Source organism: Lissotriton vulgaris, chromosome 7 (genome assembly GCF_964263255.1).
Source record: "Lissotriton vulgaris chromosome 7, aLisVul1.2, whole genome shotgun sequence".
In the NCBI taxonomy this organism is placed as follows: domain Eukaryota; kingdom Metazoa; phylum Chordata; class Amphibia; order Caudata; family Salamandridae; genus Lissotriton; species Lissotriton vulgaris.
This window is the reverse complement of record NC_141695.1, coordinates 1,720,632,382-1,720,657,660: the sequence shown is the minus strand read 5'-3', so window position 1 is coordinate 1,720,657,660 and position 25,279 is coordinate 1,720,632,382. Positions and strand designations below refer to the sequence as shown.

Sequence of the window (25,279 nt, the reverse complement as noted above, 5' to 3'; positions counted from 1 at the left end):
ACTGCGGCCGCGATGAGATGGTAACTGCGGCGGCGGGAGGGACATGGCCAGCGGGTGCAGCAGCGGAAAAAGGCGAAGCAGCAGAGTGTATGTGCCCAGAGTATCAGTAAATTAAGGTCATCCCAAAAGCGTCACCCGCTCCACCGGGGCTACTTTTAGTTTTATGCGCCTCCAGGCGCGATGATCCCGATGACCACTTCCGTTGCTGGGGAGGCTGGGAGTTGTGGTTCCGGTGTCCCGTCCACACTGCGGCCGCGATGAGATGGTAACTGGGGCGGCGGAAGGGACACGGCCAGCGGGTGCAGCAGCGGAAAAAGGTGATGCAGCACCTGAGTATGTGCCCAGAGTATCAGCAAATTAAGGTAATCCCAAAACCGTTATATATTAAGACACTGGAAGCCTGAACAATGTGTTGTAATCCAAGGTTCCTGAATAACCGGATCAACCAACATTTCCTTATTGTTACATATGCAGGACAAAAAAACATGACATGGGAGACATCCTCACGTTTATAATTATATGCCGGACAGGCTTCCTTATCTAATTTTGTCCATTTACAGGTAAATGCCCTGAGTGGGAGACTGCCATGCCTTAGCTGAAGATACAACTTCCTTGCAAGAGGTGGTTGTATTACATTTAAGAATTCCTGAAATCGAGATTCCATTTTAACTAAGAGGAACTCTGCAGACAGCCTGCCCAGGGTTGCTGATCTGTGTAGGGCTAGTAGGTTCTGTCGCCTCATCAGGTTTTGTAGTTCCAATGTGGATATCCCTGGGCAAAATAGCTCAGGGGTCTCCCAAAGCTGTTGCAGACCTATCCGTGTAGTAAGAGCCCTAATATGGAGTAACCAAGGGATATTTTTACTTTTTAGGGTAGCCCAAACCTCCAGGAATTCCGCTCTGTTAGAGGCCAGTTCTGGAACAGACCACAACCTCTTCCTATAGAGCATAGGCCGTGCAGCTACAAACTCCTCTATTGACTCCAGCCCTAGATCAAATCGCAGGGGAATAAGTGGTGTGCTTGGTGGTAAACCTACCAAATTCCTCATGAAGTTTTGCTCCACCCTCAAGAGGTTAGATGTATTTTTATGGCCCCAAAGTTCAGCACCATATACTTTGGCTGTTCTGGCATGGAATCGATATATTTCAAGAGCCGGAGCTGCCGGTTTGAGGTCTGATATTCTATGAACTTTTCGGATACCCCCAGCTACTTGGGATAGCTTGAGAGCTGATTTAGAAATTTGGTAGCCCCAATCAAAGTTCTCCGTCAGGGTGATACCAAGATAGACAAAGGTCTTGATCCAGGGGAATGCCATTGAGAATAGGGTTTGGGCGTGTCTGCTTCGGGGGATTAAAAATCATAAACTTGGTCTTATCCAAGTTTATTTCCAACCCCCGCGAAGCACAACATGCTGAAAAGCCATCCACAATGCGCTGAATAACAGCAGAGTGTCATCCGCAAACATCAGAGCGGGCACTCTCCCGGTCGCTAACCTAGGAGCGTCATTTTCAGTTACACCAATTAAATGGTCTACAAGACCATTGATGTAAAGACAGACTAACGTTGGGGCCAGGACGCACCCCTGACGAACTCCCTTCGGAACAGGAAAACGTTCTGAGAGATCCCCATGCCTCCCGCACCTAACTTGGGCATAGTTGCCAGTGTGTAATCTAATTAGTATAGTCAATAGGTAGGGCGGGAGACCCAAGTCTGCCAAAACTTTCCACCGCTTTTCCCTGGGAACAAGATAGAAAGGGGCCCGCAGGCCAACGAAGACAAGGTAGACGCTGCCACCCTCCACACTTGCCGTTTTCCAAAAAAGGACCTGCAAACGGAATATTTGATCCAGAGTAGAAATGCCTGTCCTAAATCCAGCCTGGAGTGTGGTCAATACTTCATTTTCCTCCATCCACCCCAGGATCCTGTCCAAAATTATCCTGCCCATTAGTTTTTGTGCTGTATCTATAAGACTAATTTGCCTGTAGTTTGAAGGGATTAGCGGACAACCTTTCTTATATATGGAGACGATCTCAGCTCCAAGCCAAGTCCCTGGCAGCTCAATCCCCATTAGGATCTCATTAAATAGGACAACCAAATATGGTGCCCATATTTTAGGTTGGGAGCGAAATAGATCCCCAGGCAATGTATCCAGGCCAGGGGCCTTATTGGGAAGTAGCCTTCCTATTGCTGACTCAACCTCCTTCAGTGTGATAACCTCGTGCCATTCAAGATGGCACACATCCCCATCATCCAGGGAATCCTGCCACTGCTGGACGCCCGAAGTCCCCACCAATCGGTACTCCTGGTGGGAGCCCAGGCGGCCAACAGAGGAGGCACCACATCTTCTCCCAGAACCAAGTCTGTCGACCCCAGCAATCCTTGCTCCTGGAAAAGTTCACGACTTGTGCGGGTTATGGTCTCCGACTCAACACTAGCGTATAGAGCTCTAAAGTGTGCTTCCCACACTGAGGATGCTATATTCGGGACAAGTGCCGGGCCGCCCCCACTCATACCCATGCCAACAATAGCCCAAAATGACTTGCGTTTAAGTGCGGATCCAAGCTCCGCCCAAGTCTTCTCCTCCCAATCCTTCTTTCCCCTAATGATTGCCTTTTTGTAGAGCAGTCGGAATTTCTTAATACCTGCTCTGTCTCTGATTTTAATTACAGATAGCAGATCTTTTTTTGCCTTCCTGCAGGAGGCGTCGTACCAGGGATGTGTTCTGGCCCGCAGCGGGTTTTTCCCACCCACGGGACAAAACACATCCGCTAGCTCGGCAAACAGCTGCTTGTGGATGTTCACCAACAAGGGGTGGTGATGGACAGAGTTTCTGAATTAAGCAGAATACTCTCACCCAGTCAAGAGATCAGAGCTAGATCCAACACCGTTTTTTAGCTCACTGCACCATCCCAGCTCAGAACCTGGCTATATGCAAATTAGTCTGTTCCTGTCCCAGTGCATGATGGGAACAGGGCAAACCAAACTACCAAGCCAATTCTTACACTGGGAAGGAAACAAGCTACCGGGTTCCGGTTTCTGGCATTTCAGCCGTCGTCGGCCCGGCTTGCTTGAATCCTGATGGTGCACCACCCCCTTTTTTGAATCGGTTGTGGATGTTCACAGCTCTACCCTGGGAGCCAGCGTCCCCCATATCAGAAATCAGCGGTATAGCTATCTTGTATATTTCGGCAAGTTTAGTGGGGGAATACTGAAGATGTGGCAATTTTACCCTTCGCCTATTATTAGCTGTTATGAGAGGCAGGATTGCACTGGTTAATTCAGGCTCCGGATTTGTCAGCCCAAAACTCCCAGGTTTCATAGTTAAAACAAGAGCATTATGGTCACTATCTTGTCTCGGGTGAACCCTAAATTCCAGCAGCCTGTCCCAATGCCTAACCTCCATCATTATATAGTCAATGATGGAAGTATGCTCTAGTCTATTGAACGTAACTGACCCCGGTCTATCAGGCTCCAACCTCCCATTACACGCCCGCAAAGACGTTGTAAGGGGGAGTGATTTTATTTACAGAACCAATGGAGTCCATGCCCTGACAGAAGGGATCAGTGGGTCAGGAACATGCCAGAACTGGTCTTCATCCTCCTGTTCACCCAGTTCTGGGCTCACAAGAGGCTCAAACTGACAATTAAAATCTCCACCCAGCACGAAGACGATTGAGGGGTCAAGTGACTGCATGAAGTTTTTTAATGCATCAATTGAGTCAGATTCCCGCCCACTCTTAACTGCCCTTGAATAAATATTTAATATGGCCACCTGCAGCGTGTTTTGAGGGGTTAGGAGTACACACTGAACGTCTGGGGAATTAGGTGGTATTTGTGCAGCCTGGGCACCCAGATGCGTACCCACCCATATTGTGAGCCTTCTCGATGGTCTCTCCCTACCCCCAGTTGTTGCCAAGATGTCAAAGGTAGCAAAACCAGGCATTACACTCTCCTCCAATGCCCAAGTTTCCTGCATCAGGCAAATGTTGTGCATTGCCATAAATGAACCCCACTCAGGAAGGGCCAATCTATTTTTTAACCCGGCCACATTCCAGGACAGAATTTTTATACATCCCTCAGCTATCCCAGGGCTGGGTAATGCTTTATCCGTGCCTATATTAGACCCAGTGTCAGGAATTAAAATTCTAGGCTCAGATATCCTTTCCCTTGTCTCACCACTAAGCAATGCCTCATTAGGGGCACAAAGCTCCACATATTGTGTATTTTCCCCCAATTCCGTCATATCCTCAGTAATCAGGTGTTGGTCTACTATCAGACTTTTCTGGGCCAGTGCTGACATCATTACCCTCCAATTTGTCTACTAGCTTACCTATACCACTATCCGTTAGTGGTGTAAAGTTCTGCCCCCAGGGCGTCAATCCACCTGCTCCAAGGAACTAAACCCATTTCTTTGGGGAAATAGTGAGAGTAGGGGGATATCCGGATAGGAACCCTCCCAAGTTGTTGTCCCCTGTTGGGTTCTATATGCGGGTTCATTTTGGGCCCCTTGATACTGGGGACTTCTGCTCTGGCCGGTTCTTATCTGAGGGGTAGTATAGAAATATGATAATTGGAGGGGAAGAATTTGGGTATTCGACCAGATTGGTAACCCATTACAAATGTGCTCTACAGCACATGTATGCCTAAAATTGATAACCACACAGTTTCCTGCGATAGTTTTAGGTCAAGACCCAATCCAATCTACTCTTCTAACACACAATATTTCACCTGAGGAATTAGGGGGAGAATGCCTATTGGTGTTAAGCCATTGTATGTATTTATTTTTAAGATCACTGTGATCCTCACTTTTACCCTGTGCTAGGGGAGGAACCCCAGCAAGCACCACTACATATGGCAAGGACTCAGAATTTAGATCAATGGAGGGCAGCTTTATTGAAGAACCCCTTGCTAAGGTGTTTCTACTAGCTAGGGATTGTTGGTCTAAGTTGCTTGTCCCCACTTTAGACCCCCCCTTCGGCGCTATGTTGGTTCCGCCAGCTACTTTCCCATCCCTAAGCAGAGGCAAAGCCGTACCGGGAATTGGTTTACCAATTTCCTGAGAGGTTACAGCTTCGATATTACTACTGTCAGACGGGCCCCTGGCTTCCGAAAATAAATTAGTGATGTCAGGAGTCAACCCGATGACAGGATACCCAGCAATACCATTATCAACTCGGGTGGTTTCAGTGCAGGGGGTAGGCTTGGCAATACTAGAATTCACTCTGTTAGCATGTTTTCCCAATGGGCTCGCAGGCTGAACTTTCCCTAAACCTATGTCATTAATTGTGGAAACGAATCTATCCAACCTAGATGCCAGTGGTTTGATAAGTGAGCCAGTGATCTCTTCAGTATGAGCCTGGAAGTCAGCAACTAAGTGAGTAACCCAGACAGGTGTTCCTACAGGGGGTGAAGAAGGACCAGCAACAACCGATATAAAATCATGAAGGGGCATGGTTCTTTTAATTGTTTTTTTTTTGGAGTTTACTTTTCTTACTTCTAGGGCGGGGTTTGAGTACTTTTTTCCCTACAGCTTGTGGGGGGGATTTAGCAACAGGCGAACTATCAATGACACTAATAGCAGCCTGTGCACAAGGCAACTCAGCAAAAGAAGACGTGAGGAAAAAACTATTGTCAGGAGGATTAACTGTAGCTGCAGAGAAATCCCCCACTTGCTGTAGCGAAGGGCCAGTAGGGGTGATTGATAATCGCCTCTCCGTGTTTACTATTGCTGTTGCCACTACCCCGATGGTTTTCTGATGCATCTTATCGATGGCTGTTAGACTCGGAAGGGGTTGAATCGTTGCAGCCTGGTGCCTAGTCATCGGACGAGAAGCACATGAATTACTGGTTTTACCTATATCAGTCATTGTTGTAAGTTTAAAGGGGCAAATCTCACTGTACACAATATTCCCACACTAGGAGAGATTCGTAAAAAGAAATTAGAAAAACAGCCCTATGGTCAGTTACGTATGCTTCAACTCTACCTTATCCAGATACAATTTGCACACTCTTTTTTGAAAAGTACCTTGTATACATTTTCAGAGTCCAGGAAAAGAGTACAGGTGTTAGGGGGTAGCAAAAAGTTCCTCAAAGAATAGTGTTTTTTAAAGTTGAATGGAACTTCAGATACTATATTGTGCAGCTGTAAAATCTGGGATTACTTGAAAAGATTAGTAAACGTGTTTCTTGAAAGACCCTGTATTACAAATCTGAGAATACATAGTGCTGTCAACTAGAAGGCCAGGTCTTTTGAAAAGTATGAACCACTTTTCATCACTGTTAGTCTGATCTACCAGTGTCCTTTATAAACTCGGATCACAACTGAAAATATGTGATGGCTCATCAGTATGGACAGCTGGACACCACCACTGTTTGCTTGAAGTGCTGCTGTTGACACACCTCACTAAGCACTAAGAAGAGCCCCCCCTCCATCCCCTCTCGGCTCCATTAAGGCGCCCTGCCCCTCCTTTGTTGGCCTCACACTGCTTTTACTTCCGCTCTTTTCTTTCTCGCCTGTTTCCTGAACAAGCATTTGCATTGCAATAGGTCTCGCATTTTTGCAAGTTTGAGCTATTGACATTGCAAATAACAATGCCTTTTATCTTTAAGTTATTAAAACAAAAATACGAAAACAAAACTAAAAGACATTGTCATTTACAATGCCAATAGCTCAAACTCGCGTACATGCGAGACCTATTGGCTATGCCAATGCTTGTTCTTTTTTGGCCAGCCTACTAAGTTGCTTGTTAATTAGATTAAGTGTTATCCTGAAGAGGAAGTATAGTCCTAAGGTAGCCACCCTGCTGGTTGCAGCTCAACAACCCCAAAAATGTCTAAGTCCCATTGTAGAGTATTTCAGCGGGACGCACATGAGGAGCAAACCACCGACTTTGAGCCCTCCAGATCAGATCATGAAGGCCAGCCTCTCCCTCAACGAGAACATTTTTACAAGAAAAAGACAAAGTCTGTAGGTAAAGTTTTTACTGGGACAAACTTGATCCCTGTCTCCGACTTGTGCTTTATGGCAGTCAGCCTTCATTTTTTACTTTGACCCAGTCTAGCGCAACCAGATGTCCGTTGTTGGCTCTTTGTGGTTTTTGACGCTAGATTACGTTTCTAAGCTAAATTCTTATGAAAATCTTTTTCTCCGGTCCCTACAATAGATTTTTATTGTTTTGGTGTCATTTGAAAGATTACAGTGTATACTATATTTGTAAATTGGAGTCTGATTTTTATTGAGTTGTATTTCTTATTTTTTAGTGTTTTGCTTTTGTTAAATACTTTCCACATTTCTCCAAAGTTAAGCCTGACTGCTCTGTCCCAAGCTACCAATGGTTGAACTAAAGTTTAATTTCTTGAGACCTAACTTCATATTAAAGTAAATTGAGGCATTATTACTTATGGAGGTCTCACAACCCTATCAACTAATAACCCAGTTTCCTACATGGGCCCATTCCAGGGATCCTTCACTTAGGAAAGGGTTCATCTTAGTTATCTATTCTAAAGGCGATGAATCTGCACGTGAAAGTATCTATCTGTCAGAGTTTAATGAGTGCGTCACTCCATATGTTCATGCAGCACTACTGCCTTGATCACTAGGTCTGGCGGTAAGGCCGCTTTGTCCGCTCAGTCCTGTCAGATGTTCTGCTTTGAGCCATTCCACAGACCCACCACCTGGGAAGTTACTTCTTTGGTTTTTATTGACTAGGTTAGGAGTATGTGATTAGACAGATCCATCATAGGCACAAGTAACCTTCAGTAATGCTCTTTCAGGTGGATACTCATCTGACCGCAGATTCCTCACTTCCGTCCGTCCTTCTCGTTCTGTGGCATGGACATTTCCCCATCCATAAAAAGATTCCAGACTAGACATGTGCGCATTGCCTTTTCTGATCAGTTAATAATCTCCACATCCTTCAATGCAGACAATCAAGAAAGAAACTTGTGTCTGCATGCTAGAGTGGGGCCTATAGGTTGCTCTAGGGTCATAGCATGACATAGCTTCCATGGAGCTGCAGACACCACTGACCGGTATGTGGGAGCAGTGCTGCGAAAAATCACCAGATCCTTTCTCATGCCTGGGGTTTTTCACAAGATGAGGGATCTCAGATTAGAGTATCCACCACAAAGAGAATTACCGAAGGTAAGTAAATTGTTAATTTGCACTAGATGCAGCGCAGACAGCCAGCAGGCAGATATGCACCAGTGCCACCCTTAGGAGAGACGCCTAGCTAAGGCCTTATATAAGAGGTCCAGGCATCCATAATTAATATGGTTTTTATGAGGGGACCCTTTTTGGAGCTGTGGCTGATGACTCCCAACAAAAAGAAAAGCATAATGGCACAGCAAACACCATGGGAGCCTACAGTTCAAAGAGTCCTTTAAAAGATCAGCTATATTTGTATGGGCGTGGGGAGGATTTTCAACTTAACATCCAACAGGCCACATTGGCGCTACAAGCATTCCCCCGCAGTGGTGCTATCCCACAACTCTAGGCCAGCCCTTTCAAAACGTGGCCGGGAGAAGAGGACAGACCCTGCTACACCCCTACGAAGAGGGTCAACCTTTCTGTAAAATTGCTTTCACATAAAGCATCTCTGACTTCTAACACATGTAGAGGGCAATATAGGATTTTTCCTCCAGGAGTGGAGAGAAATTACCTGTGATGTATGGGTATTCGTCATAAAATACATGCACTGTATTGGGTAATAAACTGACTATTGAATAACCACAAAGGAAAGGAGCTTGCAAACAAGAACTACTTCTATTGCAACAGGAGATGAATACCTCATACAAAAAAGGAAAAATAAAGGATGTACCAAGGAAAGAACCCAAACATGAGCGGACTCGGTATACTTCCTTATGGCACTGAAGCGCATCATAGACCTCAGATTCTTGAACACTTTTGTCAAAACGACCACAAAGTTGCCCCACTCTTAAAGAAACAGGGACTACATGGCTTCTGTTGACGTTTAGGGTGGCTACTTCCACATCCCGATGAAAAACAGATTCAACAAATACCTCAGGTTTTTAGTAAACAGTTTGCGTTTCCAAATCATAGTGCACCGCTTTGGGATACATTCAGCCCAGAGGGTATTTCAAAAATATCTTGCAGTGGACCAGAGAAAGCGAGGGATATAAACTCCTACCTGGATGACTGGCTGCAAAAAACACGCAGACAATGATGCAAATGCTACACAAACTGGAGTTTTCCCTAAACTCACAGAATTCATCCACAGTTCCCACGAGAGAGAAGGCCTAGTTAGCAGCTACACAATACTTTGTGAGAATCATATCATGCCTGATATAAGGGGGGATTTTGATATTGATACAGTGAACTCACGTCCACCAGAAGGGACAGTCTGACGGGGAGGACAGCAAAGAATATGTTGAGCATGATGGCCTTTTGCATACCACTAATTAATGTCTCCAGACTGCATGAGATCAATCTAGGAAGGTCTCCAGAACCAACGCACACAATCAATGATGGACTAGAAAGAGCTAGTGGTTATCACAGATAGGGTAAAAATGGAAATACAATTGTGGAAGGGAGAATACATCACAATAGGCAGACCTTTCAACTAGCTGTTTTTTTCTGTGACCCTTACAACAAATGCATCCCACACAAAATTGGGTGCACACTTGGGGAAACTGAGGTAAAGGGGTAATGGAAATATCAAGAAGTGAAACGCGTAAACCTGCTTGAACTCAAAAGACCTTTCCTGGCATTGAATGCCTTCCACATGCATATTGAGTTGGTGACAGTTTAGATCCAAAAATAACAAACGAGTGACATGGCTGCATAATAAAGTTACCTGCCTTGCAGAACTTGCAAATGATACAGTATGGGCGGGTATAGCATCCGGAGCCAGACAGCCTCAGCCTAGCACTATGTCTTCTGAGGTCTTAGAATTCAGAAACCTTTCCCAAGGATGCATTGCAGTTCTGGGGAAGACTAGGAGACCAACGACATGCACATGTTTAACAACCAAGTGAAATAGATTCATCCACTGGAATATAAAAGAGATTGACTCGCAACCTAATAGGATATACTGCAATAAATAGGTACCTAATGCACCTTCTAAATGAAAGATTTTCATACACATTCATAAAGCTATATCTGTCTATTGTTGCATGCACCAGAAGCACTATTGGAAAGAGTTTCTTTACCAGACCAGCTTCAAAAGATTCCTAAAATGGGTTAAGAGGGTGGCAAAGTCAAGGTCAGCACCCACGCGCAATGTTAACTTTGTACTAAAACTGCAACAAAGCAGGACTCATATTTAATATTGAAGACTTCATTCCTGATTGCCTTCATATTATTACACAGTGTCAGTGAGTTACAAGCACTCACAGTACAAAGACCATACTTAAAAATACACAAAAACAATGGTAAACATGAGGACAAACCCACAATCCCTACTAAATATAATTTTATCATATTTCCACATTAAGCTATAGTTATCCACATTTTTCCAGCAATTGAAAATACCATCAATGAATCCCTTGAAACACTAGAAGTCAGGAAAAAAATAATATATTGCCTGTAAAAAGCTGCAACGTGCAAGGAACTTGAATCAATTCTTGATCTCACTTGCACCAGCAAGCATGGGGTTTCCCAGTCATGAAAGGAAACCACACCAGATGGATAGTGCACATCATACAAACAAGCTACGGAGCAGAAGAGATCAGAGCTGCAAAATGATAGGCTTACTTACCTGTAAAAAAAAGGTTTTTGCTGCTTAAAGAATTTTCTGGATTCATATGCGATCCTCCCACCTCCACGTAGAAGATGTGAGTTTAAACAAGAGGTGAGAAAACAGTACAGAAGTATGAAATAAAATGAAAATCCAGGAACGTACCGGTCACCAAAAAAGTGTAGAAAAGTATGTGAAGATGGCTAGCATGCCCTGAGGCTTTGTGGGCGTACGTCTGATATAACAGGATGGCTATACCAACCTACTGGGTCCAGTTCCGGACCCTACCACTGGATGGTGGAATAATGCAAATCATGTGAATCCAGGAAATTCTTGAAGCTGAACCTTTTTGTTTTCATTGCCATCTACAACCTCCCTCTTGGACCATTACATCTGTTCACTGATCCATGGGGAACAGTTTCTGCTGGACATTGAAGGGAGCTCAGTTGCCATGTGCATTCATTCCTTGGCATGAGTCAAGGGATTCTACTTTTGTGGTACAAAATTGTTGTTACAATGTTTTTCGCTATATATTTCTAGCCTTACCTGTTTTTCTTTCTCATTTGTATCTTCCGTTTCTTTCTTTGCTTAGTGTCTGTATCTATCCATGTTGATCCTGTACTTGTTCTCCTTTTTTCTCCTTCTCTATTGTCTCCTTATTTCTTTTCCACTTCTTCTGTCTCTCTCTACTTCATCTTTCCTCAAATCTGTATCTCACCATGTCCCTCTCACTAATCACTCTCTGCATCTTCCTATCTTCACCCCTCTTCTCTTTGAAGACGGACTCCTTCCACCTTACAAACCTAACCGAACTAGGCTTCCTTCAATATTTCATTATTCTCTTCGTTCCCCTTCAATCCTGTCTTCTCCACGCTGTCCAAGGTCTTTTTAAATTCCTTCATTCCCTCCATGGTGTGCCTCAATTGGTTATTGTTCCATTTGTCCCACTACTCATGCTGCCTTCTCTGACTCTGTGGCCGTCTTTCTCCTGCAGCAACTCCATATCGTGATCTCCCCGGCTCGCTTGGAGCCCCGATGTCAGCGGCCCACCAGCTGCAGGCGATGCACGCCCAGTCAGCCGAGCTCCAACGCCTTGCTCTGGAGCAGCAGCAGCAGTGGTTGCATGCCCACCACCCTCTGCATGGTGTGCCTCTCTCTGGGCAGGAGGACTATTACAGGTAACACTGCTTCTACCAGAACTCTGTGTGTACCATATATCTCTATCTCATCCATCTGATACTGCCACTATCACCTCCTTCCTTCATCAGGTACCTCTTGAAATATGAAAAGAAAAGAAAAAATCTAGTAGTACCTCAATTTCTAAAAGACTAGTGTTTAGTAGATCTTTGTGAAACAGTCAAAGCATATTCAGGTTCCATATATTTTCTATCCAGTCAATTTTAATACTCCTATGTCTACCATTAGGAAAGGAATGCCCAACGGATATGTCTTCTGTCGGTTGATCGAAGATTTAAGGGATAGTTGAAGTTAAAGCCTCAGGATTTCTTTACTATGAATCAATTACAGTTCTAGGCTGTTAACAGATTAATTAGGACATTGGGTTTCATTGCAAGCCAGCGAGCTTGGGAGCATCCACTGACTCTTGTTAGATGTTATGTTTTTCTTGGGCTCGATGCTACACATTGGCAACCATGATAGGACTCCTTCCAGTTTTACAAGGTACTAGAACTTTCAAATGCGTGTCTGCCATTACCCTAACAACTGTAACCCAGTCACCCTCAGAATCGGGGCTGAGGGTCAGAGACCGCACCGTGGTGATTGGGTGAAAGTGGGCCAGAGGGCTTGATGGAAATAGGATTTCAGATATGATACAGCATCTCACACCAAGGGACTGCCCCACACTGTGAACATTGGCTCCACAGCCCCCAATCAACACTGTCTTTGCATCCTTCCTCCAAACGGCCCTACTTCCCATTTTGATGCCTGTGGTCATTCTGGGTAGGAAAAATGATGGTGTCCATGCAAATCTTTCCACCCAGGACTCCCCCAGATAATTTAAAAAAATGTCTTGGTTTTGAAGGTCTCCCCAATTTCTGACCAACCCTGGTCCTGAATACAGCCATTACCCACATTCCACAAAGCACCTTAATTTAAGGCTTCTTTCCTGAACTTTCCACAGTCTTGTTTTTGAAGCATTTCCTTTCCTGACCGATAGGCGTACCCAAGACTTGTGAGCTACCTTTTTATTCAGAAGTTTGGAAACGTGTGGTGGTTAGACACTTGCTGTTTTTTTTTAGTTTCCCTGTAGCTTTTGGCTTCCTTTTGTAAGTTAGTGTCCACCAAAACCTCTTTGCAAAAAACCTTCTTAGTTTAAAAAGTTGCATGAGTCAGTTAAATTGATCACTGATTGAATGCTGAGTGATTGATTGTTTATTCAAATTGTCACTTCACATATCTTTAGAGCAGACCTACCACTCAGACCTATCATCAGTACTATGTATTTCCTTGGGCATTCATTGGGCATTTCAGGCATGTTAGCCCAGAGCTAAGTGAAAACCATTGTCATGTTATTAATTCTGGCCAGGCCTGCATGAAGTAGGATTAAAAAAAACTATATTTGTTTCTAACCTGGTTCACAGAACTGTGTGTCTGTGCCTCAGAAAGGAGCCAGGTGCTGGTTGGATATTTTCTTATGCTAAGAAAAAAATCCTAATAGCCTTTATCTTCTTGTCAAAGATTCGATTCTAAGGAGGTCTGTTAAGGCCTCTTCTTGATTGCCAGAGAAAATGGTGACTTCTCCCTGTAGCCATGGGGGCTCATTTGTGCAGAACTGTATACATAAAATTTGTCCTTTGTCTGCTTAAGATCATCCCAGTTGTGTGGAAAAAACCACGAGGGTTTAAAAAAAAAAACTCATAGGCAATCCTGTACCTCTTGATTCTAGTTGAAGATTAATACTGAAGCGGTTAGACGGCCACCAAATTCCCTTGCATCAGGGAAGAAAAAACAGTCACCGATAACACCAAGAGTTAAAGTTCAGTTGAAGTTCCAACCGCTAGAAGCAAAAATCTGGGACAAAAATACTAGCAAAGGTTCAAAGAATGTAACCGAAGATGAGGAGACAAAGGTTTTGTGACTCATCCATCATTTGGAACTGACATCGTAGGAAATACTCAACTTCACCTTGGATTGGGAACCTCATGGACAGAACTCCATTTTGGATAGGGCAGTTTATAATGCTTGTACACCTTCCTTTCCTCATACTCCTGGTGTTTTTTGGCAGCACTGAATTCTGCAAGCCTATCACCACCTGGGTGACTGAGCACAAAGACACAAGAGCAAACTAGACAGTAAGGATGCCCAACCGTGCACTGAGCGCGGCTTTCAACAATGCTTTTTCCCACAGCCTGTCGAGCACTTTTTCTTCCTCTCCTAAATACATGTAGTCTCCGGTAAGCTGTTGCCACTGCCCTAATGGCGCAGATGTAAAACTCTTTCTTGGGGCACACATTTGTGTGTCTGTACCCCAGCAAAGAACCACATGACTACTGACTTTCTTGTTGGCTTACAGAAATATTAAAACAGTTTTGAACTCTTTGCTGGGGTACAGACAGTCTGATCTTTTTTTCTCACAATATTTCTCTCTCCATAAAAAGCATTGTGAGAGGAAGGATCTGTGTGTTTGTACATAAACAGTTATTTGCACGTTCCTATCCACATGTCCCATCTACATCTTCTATCATTGACTCTCTTATTAACCTCATTACAATCAGGAACACCATCCTTCTTGCAGTTCTGGTTTAACCACCAATGAAAGTGTTCCAGTCATGGTTTGTGATCCCTCAATAATTCAAAAGGAAGAACACCAGTCAACGAATTAGTGTGAAGCCCAAAATTATTGTAAAATGTTTATCTTTTGTCATGTTCCCACCAGGTACTATGCTACTGCTCAAATGATTTTTCTTCCTCTATAGTTTGTGTACCACATTTTCTCTTAATATGGCATGCTGCTATGTGTATGAATACACCATTGCTTCAATGTAAAACGTGTCCATATAAATGTTACACTTACGTAGACCGTTGCATCTACCCCCTTCAAGCGCCACACGTGGACATACTTCGGGACTGAAATCACAGGCTGCCCCTAAGATTCATCCATAATTGTGTTTACCTTGCTTCCTTGAACACACAGTGGCATAATATCCCCTTTTCACATTTGTTGCCTAATTTAGCAAGGGCAAGACACAACGTTGAGCTACCCAAAGGTCCAAAACTTCCACATCTGTAAGTTTGTTCCATGAACCCTGGTGTTCATACCATGTGTTGCTGTAGATAACCACGCTCAGATTAGAGAACGTTCCTGGCTATATGTCTCTATCTTTAGGCCAGAAGTTAAACAACATTTGCCTAACTTGCCGTTCAAGGACAAACATCTCTTTGGACCTCATGTTGACCAAATGTTGGAGAAGTTAAAAGGATACTGACACAGCAAAAGCCATGGCTCCTATTCAAACAGCAGCACCAAGGGGCTCCTTTCAGAGGCATTAGTATCGAGGAGTTGCTAAAGCCACCCCTCCAGGCACCCCTTCTTCCTACCAGAAGTAGTAACAAAGCCTCCAGCAACAGACACCAAATGTTTATTCTACAGGGTCATATAGAAACACCAATGGAAGAAGTAAAAGAGGCACTGAGAAAGGAACCTCTCCTAGCATACTGTGAATCTCCTAAATTTCCGCCTGTATCATCTAACGCCTGTTGGGGGCGGGCTTCAAGATTTCCCAGCCTGTTGGCAGGAAATCGCAACAGACAGTAGGGTACTAGGCACAGTTCAACATGGGTAGAATTAATTTCAATACCGCCAGATTTACGGCTACGCAAACACAAACTAAGCAGCGACTACCACCGTCTTCTACAGAAAGAGGTTCATGGGCTCCTTCGAAAGGGCTCTATCGAGCTGGTAGCCCACAATCAGCAGGGTAAGGAGCCTTCTCACTATACTTCTTCACACCAAAAAAATGGACGGCATCATGTCAGAACACTTTCACATGGAATGATTACAGGATGTTATACCTCTATTTCAAAAAGGCAACTACATGGCTGCATTAGATCTCAAAGATGCCTACTTCCACATTCCCATTCATCCCGCCATCAACACTACCTTAAGTGACGAGCATCACCAGTTCAAAGTACTTCTATTCAGTGTCACCACTGCTCCAAAGGTATTCACCAAATGCCTGCTGTGGTCACGGCACACCTAACAAGAGAGGGAATTTATATATTTCCTAATCTCGCCAACTGGTTAACAATTCTGTCGCTTGTGCTGACTCTGCCCCCTGACCGGGGGCATAGTCAGTACAAGCGACAGAATCGTACACCACGCTGCTCTGCGCTCAAAGAAGCAGCATCCCCCTGATGGAGAATCTGGCTCTTCGCAAACAGATGACGGAGAGCAGGTTTTCATAACCAAGTGCCAAAAAGCGAACACTTAAATATACTACACAAATCGTGTGAGTAGCAAGTTTTATGTATGTTAGTCCTGACGAAAGCTCCATAGACCCGGTAGGGCCAAAAGGAGCTGAAACATGTCGACAAGCTTATTATAATACTAATAGATCAGGTAACTCGATCTTTTTGAAGTATCAGTATATTTTATGATAGCAGAATCTCACCTTACATTAAAGCATACGGGTGACTTTCTCTTTTTAACCTTTTTTCAAGAATTCTTGTTTGTTTACACTCTCTGTGGGGGTAACACTCAATCTCTGGACACTGCATTCTATACCAGAGGTGCCTCTGGATGAGGCTGGCACTGAGCACGTATTGGAACATCCAATGATAACTGCCATAACATCAATGTGGGGCGGATGAAACATATATACCGCTTTTCCGAATAACATTGAGTTTTTGAGGGTGCTTCATTTACTTTTCTAACCAATGGTTTAGAATTGTTACAAGTGTCCTTTTTCTCTTTTTGATTAATTTCATACTCACCATGGGGAAATAAACGGACACATTTTTCCTCCTCCCTACCCGTTGATTGATTATTAAACAATTCCTAAACATCACACATGTGACCATTTCATGTTTATGCATTCTGGGCTTTACCATAAATGCGGTCAAATCCCACCTACAACCACTCTAGATTCAGTGATATCAAAGGAATAAGTGGGTATTTATAGATTCCCTTACACTTAAACATGGATTGGATATTGCTGCAAATACATTTTTTAACCCTGATGTAGTCGTCTTTGAGGACAAAACATGTTTATCAGGCTGTGTCATTGATGGTGTTAAGAATAAAAAGAAAATTGTTTTGAGACTTCACACTATGGCTCCCTTGTTATTTTGGATATGGAGAATACATTTATATTGACAACATTGAACAAGAATACTACCGGAAAAAAAGCAGAAGAAAAATCTCAGTAGTAAATTGTTGGACTATTGCGGCAGTCCCTTTTGTGTGTTTTTTTCTGTGTATTTTTGTATTTATGGTTTTAGAGCAGTTTGACCGTTAAAGGGTGAGTGCCTACTACTACCATTTAACAAGACTAGCATCTGTGCAGCTGCTTTAGCCAGACTTATTCTTGCTTTGGGATTACATTGAGTCACGGGCTGAGCTTACCCAAGCCCACAAAGAGTTACAGTATTTGGAGATCTTGTACCTCTTTTTCAGCACACAATACTCTCAAAACAATAGTGTGTCAATTAGCATAATGGCTTCTTGTATAGCAATTGCTCCTCCCTCTCGGCTGCACATGCATCGCCTACAACAGTGCTTAGCAGCACAATGGTCACAATCGGAGGGTCAGATGGAAGATCTAGTGTTGCTAACAGCCAGAGCCCATTACTTTCTACATTGGTGGAACAGCAGCAATCTATTCTGTGGCAAGCCTTTGTAATATCATATTCTGCAGATGACCATTATTACAGATGCATGCCAAGCCGGATAAAGAGGTCGCTACACTCACAAGACAGTTGAAGGTTTATGGACACCAGCCCAGCAAGCTTACCACATCAACTATTTGCAACTTTTGGCAGTCCACCTGGCTTAAGCTTCCTATTGCTTATTCACAACCAAGTGGTCCTCATTAGGACTGTCAACATGACTGCCATGTACTACCTTCAAAAACACAGGTTTACCCACGCAATCCCTCTTTGTCTCTTAGCACTGTCGATTTGACATTGTGCCGTTCACCACCATATTCACCTGATGGCAGAATTCTTACATGGGGTGGATAATGACTTTGCGGACATGTTAAGCAGGACTCGTCAACAATTTCACAAGTGGAACGCCACCCAGAGATCCTACAATTGTATTTCAACCATTGTGGAGCTACCAACATGGATCTGTTTGCCACCTTAAGAATGCATAATGACCAAACTTCATCCCAAGGTACACACACCCACGTTCCCTGGGCAATCCTCTATGGATCAGTTGGTCTGGGATATTTGCTTACACTTTTCTGCCTCTCCCATTCCTTCCACAAGTGGTACGGAAGATGTGGTAACTTTCAGAAAGCCTCATACAATGCCCCCCCCCCTCTCCATCGCCCCTTCCCCACTACCCCCCACCTGGGCAGGACAACCATGGTACTTTGTCCTTTTAGAAATGCCCTTCAGCCTACAAACGAAGCTTCCCAACCTCCTTACCAGAGCCCAAGGACAGATCAAGCACCAAGATCCTGAACAACTGAATCTTGTGATTTGGCATTTGAGGTCTTAGAATTTGGCTTCATTGGGCTTTCTTCAAGAATGTTTGCACATCCTGAAGGAGTCGCATAGACCCACCACATGTGCTTACTATGATGCCAAGTTTGCCCACTACTATACTGCAAAAACACATCCTCTTACACCTGCTGTTCAATACATCATTATCCACTTACCTAATTACAAACAGTAGAATTAGCGTATTCAGCAACAAAAGTGCCATACATACAGAACAGGCAACATCCCATCCTATTCCACATACCAGTAGTTAAATCTTTCATGGAGGGCCTTAAAAGAGTGGTCCCTCCGAGAGTCCCAATAACCATGCTAAGGAATCTTTGATATAGTACTCACCAGACTCAAGGGTCCCCGATCTGATCCAATAAATTCTGTGACCTACAGTATCTTTCCTGGAAGGTAGTATTTTTGGTAGCAATAACCATCTTTATGCCACATTAATGAGATACAAGCTCTCACACTACAGGAACCTTTCATACATGTTCATAAAGACAGGGTAGTTCTCAGGACGCGGGACAAACACCACATTCTTTCCCGGGGTAGATTTCCCGCTCTGTCTTAAACAGACTATAGATCTCACATTGTTTTCCCCAAATAAAGGCTTTGTAGCAAAGAGAAACCTACATAATCTGGATGTAAAATGTGTTCTCATACTACATTGATAGAAAAAATAATTTTTGCAAAACAGATAAGCTATTTGTGGCTTGTGCAAAACCTCACAAAGGACAATCCATATCAACGGCAGCTGCTAGCTGGATGGGTAAATGTATTTAAACATGCTATCTCCACGCAAAAATTGCTCTCCTGTAACACCTTGAGTCCATTCTACCAGAACAAAAGTAGTATCTGTGATCATGGTAGGTTAAATTCCATTATCCAAAGTTTGTAAAGAGGGTACTTGGTCAACCCTCACACATTTACTAAACATTATTGTGTGGATGTACTTACTAGATAACAAGCAATGGTGGGACAAACAGTACTGAGGACATTATTAAAGACATTTATGTTATCCACATGCTACCCACCGCATATGAGTAGGTACTGCTTTAGAGTCTATGCCGAGTTAAAAGAAACTTGTCTAACCCCGCCAGGCCTCATTCCACTTGGAAATAAGAAACCGTTATGACTTTCTTTGGAAATATATCCATAGCTGACATTTGTAATGCAGCTACATGGTCCACTCCACACTCATTCATCAACACCTCTGTGGGGATTTCTTAGCAAACCAACAAGCAAAAGTTGGCCAAGTTGTTCTAAGAACTCTGTTTCTGTCTTCTGCAACATGCACTGGCTAATCACCACTTCGGGAGTACTGCTGTACAGTCCATGCAGTCTATGCAGAGTACATGCTATGAACTGAACATTTTATTCGTAGTGTGTAGTGCTGTAGATTCACATGTGCCCACCCACCTCCTAAAACACGTCTGGATGTAACATTAAAGTTCTCCATAATGTTTTCACTAAACGCACATGAGCATCATATAATCTTCACAAGCCACTCCAAACTATTTTTACCCTCTATACGGAAAGTAATCTAAGAATGGAGTGATGCCCATTCGCATTCCCACAAAGGGGCGAGTCACTATACCGTGTGACTCAAAATACTTCTTCAAAGAAAAACCAGTTCAAACATCTGAGCCCAACACTAGATGGCAGGATTATGCAGAGCGTGTGAATGGACAGTACTACACGCTACGAACCGGTGCTTACAGGGTAAGTAACATTTTCCTTTATATCAACTTGTCTTATTAATTACATTGATCCCCTAATTAGGCAAACTGCTAATCTCCACTGATCAGTCCAAAAATTCTATTCCTGTCTATATGTAATTGTAGCTTTCAAAGTTAAAAAAGTCATACCCAGTACTTTTATTTTTACTTTTTATTAAAATGTAAGCTCCTAAAACATGGTAGTAACACATATTTTCATAATTACAACTACCAGCCAATGATCTTAGTATCCCTACAATTCTTCTGTGGTCTTCTCAGCCTCTTGTATTCTGGAGTAGAATTTAATCTGTTCCATTAGTGTATTAATTTCCTTGCTATATCTTAACCCTATTTGTTTTATAGTATGGTCAAAAACGTTCAAATTCCTGTTAGTGTCACAGTCCAACATCGGTAATAATTGAAATTCTTTTAAACCTTCTCCTAGGCAATTCTTCAGAAGAGACCGCTTCGTTTTGGGTGACCATTGTTCTCCTTCCAAACCCTCAACGTAGGCCAGGAAGACTTCTATTCCATAGGAGGTTTTCCCAGTTCTTGCAAACAATATGGAGGTGGAAGTATGATAGACAAGTTAGATTATATTAAACAACAAACTGAAATAAATAATGCGGTCATCGTAGTCTACTAATGATCCTGATGTTTTGACTTAATGTCCAAAAACATTGTGTGCTGATAACATGAGTGAAGTCATAAATTAATTTCACCTGACTCGCTTCACCTGAGTCACTTCACAGGCCCACTTGTGGCCCACATACCTTGGACTCACTCCGATGCACGGCTCGCATTCGAGAAACCTCAGAATTATCATAGATACAAACTAAACATGACCTCCCATGTCAGCGCAGCGGTGTCAACCTGCTTCAACACACTAAGGATGCTAAAGAGAATCTTCAAGTGGCTACCAGTCAACACCAGGAGAATGACTATCCTACCCTCATCACCAGTGGACTAGACTATGGAAACAGAAGCTCATAAGAAGAATGCAGACCGTCTAAAAAACAGCAGCCAGACTAGTCCTCAGCCTCCCATACTGAGCCCACACCACACCTTATGGAACTCTACTGGCTCTCAATACACAAGCGTGCACACTTTGTAAACTCCTCACCCACACCTGCAAAGCTCTCCAGAACACAGGCCCTGGCTACCTGAACAGTCGTATTTACTTCCACCAACTTTCCAGACACCTCTGTTCCTCCGTTCTCTCACTAGCACACACCCCACGCACACCCAAAAGCAGAGCAGGAGGGTGCACCTTCACATACCTAGCCCCTAAAGCCTGGAACAACCTCGTACATCACATTAGAGCCTCCGCTCTTCTTGACTTTCACGAGAAACTGAAGACCTGGCTTTTGCGTAAGCCCCTAGGTCTGGCATCATACACCTGCTACAGACTTCTTGGGTACCCTCATGGGTGATTAGCTCTCTATAAAACACCAATAACATAACATAACAAAACACTGCCAGTTCTAGTGCTGCAATTGATAATTGTGTTAGTAAACAACCAGTTGTGTGTAATTGTGCTGCAGCAGGATGGCCGCCCTACAGAGACTTGTTTGATTGTCTACAGTGCACTTGACATTGATATATAAACTGTGCACACGCTTGGTGTCTCAATCTACTATAGGCATGAGGTAGAGCATGTTTCACCACTGTTGCAAGCTGATCTCATACACATACCAGTAACTACCAATTGGCTTTCTAGACATAAGGATGACCAAAAGTCCATTGAAGATTGCCCATCATAACAGGTGAGCCTAAATGTGTGGTCCTGGCCCTATAAGAAAATCTAGAAAGAACGCTTTATCCTTTGTTCCCATTGCCCACTTTTCACCATTGTAGCAAGGACCCAATGCTTAAAAGAAGTTAGTGTTCGAGGCATGTGAGCTGTAGATCACATGATTTGCATAGCCCGCCATCTAGTGTTGGGTCCGGATGTTTGCACTTTGTTTTTGGTTCGAAGAAGTCTTTTCCAGTCACGAGGTAGGTGACTCCTCCATTCGGTGATAGTGCACATGGGCATCAGCTCCATTGGAAGATTTTTATTTTTCTGCCATCAGGTTCGGATGTGAATTGTTGCGCTCCGGTTCGGCACCTTTTCTCGGGTTCCCTTCGACGTGCAACCCACTACCCTCGACGGTATTGTTTCTCAATCACATTTCCCATTCTCTGCGTATCGTTTCGACTTAAAGATCTTTGATCGGAAAACTCGTAGAGGGCCGTTGGGAACGGACTCCATTCAAGCTCTGTCCTGGGTGTCGTGCTAAATTTCCGCGCACTGACCTGCACGAAGTGTGCAACCTCTGTTTGTCCCCGAAACACGACAAAAAAAACTGCGACGCGTGCCGATCCTTTTGATCGAAGAAGACGCTTCGAGACCGTCTGGCTCGACATCACGAGATGCAACACCAAGGTGGCTCTGTACTGCACATCCTCGGTGAAGATTCCAACCGAGAAGAAACACAAGCTCAAGGAGCCGAGGAAGAAGAACACATCTCCGTGTCCGAGGCCGACTCCGACATGGAAGAAGAGGAGCAAGTTACATAGGGTCAGCGTACCATGAGTACAGAAACCCTCTTGCCCCAACAACACAAGACAAAAAAGGCTGCAGTCCTTCCTCTGCCTCCGGGCCAAGGTCGGCATCGAGAAAGTTTCAAGCACCCCGCCCGCGGGCCTGGCGCCAAAACACAAAGAGAAGCCTTCCGGCTTGGGATCTAGTCGGCTCCATGCCAGCGTCAAACCTAACTCTGCACCGAAATCCAAGAATGTCCTGGTCCACGTTCCATGTTTGTCGAAGACTAAATCTTTGGTACCGAAGATTTCGGTGCCCAAACTTATGTCACCGAAAAAGACAAGTAAAGATAAAAAGCCTCAGTCCGATGTTCCACCTTCGGCACCGAAACAGAAAGAACTGGTTATTAACCCAGATACTGGACATATTCATGCGGAACTTCCTGAAAAAAGGAAACTGGGCCAACAGGATGAGCACCCACTGCCCCTGAAGAAAAGAAATGTGTGTACTAACACTTCACCACCTTATGTTTCACCTCCTTCACCTACTAATTCTCACTTACTTATCACACCCACTAATTCACCACCATCACCTGACCCACAGGATGATGGGATGAGGATTGGCCAAAAGATGTTGACCCTTATGAGGATTATGACACTGACCCACACACGGATAATGACCCGGACTTATTCCAGGCCATCACCAGCTGATGACAAAATAGGCTACATTGAGCTTAACAGGACTGCTCATTACCAAGACGTGGAACTACATAAGGAGGCTTTAGAGGAGGACTTCTTGTTTGAGACCGTAAGTTCCTCTAAAAAAACTACACATGTACTGCCTATGCTTAAGGAAATGCTTAACCACTTGGATGCTATGGCTCCTCTGGCTCTATCATGTAATTTCCATTGAAATCAATGGAAACTCCATGACGAGTTACCCTTGTCATTAGCGGCGAAGAGGTTAAGAATACAGATGGGGTTTTCAAAGCTCCTGTAAGGGCAAGAATCATCACGCCCAGGGGTGAAAAGAAATATAAACCAGCACCTACTGACCCTGCCTACATCAAGTGTTAGCTGCCCTTAGAATCTCTTGTGGTTTCTAATGCTTGCAAGAGAGCTAACTCACTGACCACAGGTGTGGCCCCTCTTTCTGATAAGGAGTCCAAGTTAATTGATGCCTCTGGCAAAAGGGTAGCCTCATAAGCAGCTGATCACTGGTGCATTGCAAATTATCCTGTCCAGGAGGGCAAACTTATCACCAATACCTCCATTAAGTGGTCTTAAAAGCAGCAGACAGAGCAGCGCGGGCAGTAAACACCAGCGTACTGCTACACAGACATGCATGGTTGAGAATTTCAGGGTTCGAACCTGAGGTACAGTCCTCCATTCTCAACCAGCCATTTGACAAGGAACACCTCTTTGGTCCAGCAGTTGACACCTCACTGGAAAAGATGAAGAAAGACACTGACGTTGCAAAGTCCATGGGGGCTTTGCAGTTACCTGCCAGTAGGGGTTTCTTTCGGCGCTCCTTTTACAGGGGTGGCTCCAAAAATATTTCCCCAGAAAATCCCTCCTCTTACAAGGGCAACAACGAATTGCCCTCATCAAGATTCTCTTTCAGAGGAGGTTTTAGAGGAAACAGTGGTAAGGGAAGAGGCAGAGGCAACTCCACACACACTTCCCCCGCAAACAACAAGCAGTGGCTTCCGTCCGCTACCCCCAATCATTCCACTTCTGTCGGAGGACTTCTCTCCCAATTTCTCCCTGTCTGGAACACAAGCACCTCAAACAAATGGGTTTTACAAAATTTTTCTAATATGGTTACTGCCTGGAACTTACAGACACTCCTCCAAACATTCCTCCAAAACCTCGCGCAATGTCACAGGAATATCTTACCCTTCTAAAGCAAGAAGTTCTCTCTCTCAGAGAAAGGAGCCATAGAACCAGTCCCATTAAAATATCAAGGGGCTGTGGTATACTCTCTGTACTTCTTAATTCCCAAGGCTTTTTCAGGCTTATACTAGACCTCAGAGAACTAAATCTATCAATTCAGTCGAACCACTTCAAATGGTCACACTCCAGCAAGTGCTCCTGCTCTTTCAACAAGGTGACTTTCTATCCACCCTGGACTTAAAGCACGGCTATTTCTATATCCCAATACACACTGCTCACCCCAAGTACCTCCGGTTTTTAGTAGCAGGCCCACACTATCAGTTCAAGGTGTTCTAATTCGGAGTAACTACCGCACCCAGAGTTTTCACCAAGTGCCTGGCAGTAGTCGCAGCTCATCTACGAAGACATCACATTCACGTCTTTCCATATTTGGACGACTGGCTCATACAAGCCAGATCGCAAAAAAGCTGTCTGTGTCACACTCACAAAACAGTGCAATTGTGCCACGATCTTTGTTCACAGTAAACTTGTCCAAATCCCATCTACATCCATCGAACAAGCAGACGTATCTTGGAGCCACAATAGATACACAAAAGACTACCCCAATCCGGCCAGAATCCTCAACATGCAAACCTCACTACGCCAGTTTCAGCCTCAACACTCATTGCCAGCTCAAGTGTTACAGGAGTGCTTAGCACGTCAGTGGAACCAGGGTCATGGTCTCTTATCAGATCTAGTGTTGGTGGACTCCACCACCCATCGCCC

At 44.1% G+C, this 25,279-nt stretch overlaps 1 protein-coding gene across 3 annotated transcripts in view; it reads left to right on the top strand.

The window, feature by feature from the left end:
- The window catches only part of ATN1 (atrophin 1), a 220,025-nt gene that overhangs the window by 160,563 nt on the left and 34,183 nt on the right, over positions 1 to 25,279 (top strand). For 2 of the 3 annotated variants that reach the window (XR_015297639.1, XR_015297640.1), the window contains exons 9-10: positions 11,692 to 11,875; positions 20,538 to 21,858. Coding sequence is in view for 1 of the 3 variants with exons in the window: in XM_086932919.1 (XP_086789045.1) it covers positions 11,692 to 11,875 (184 nt within the window). In the remaining 2 variants the exon portion in view is untranslated. The remainder of the gene's footprint in view (positions 1 to 11,691; positions 11,876 to 20,537; positions 21,859 to 25,279) is intronic. The other variant, XM_086932919.1, reaches the window with a different exon arrangement.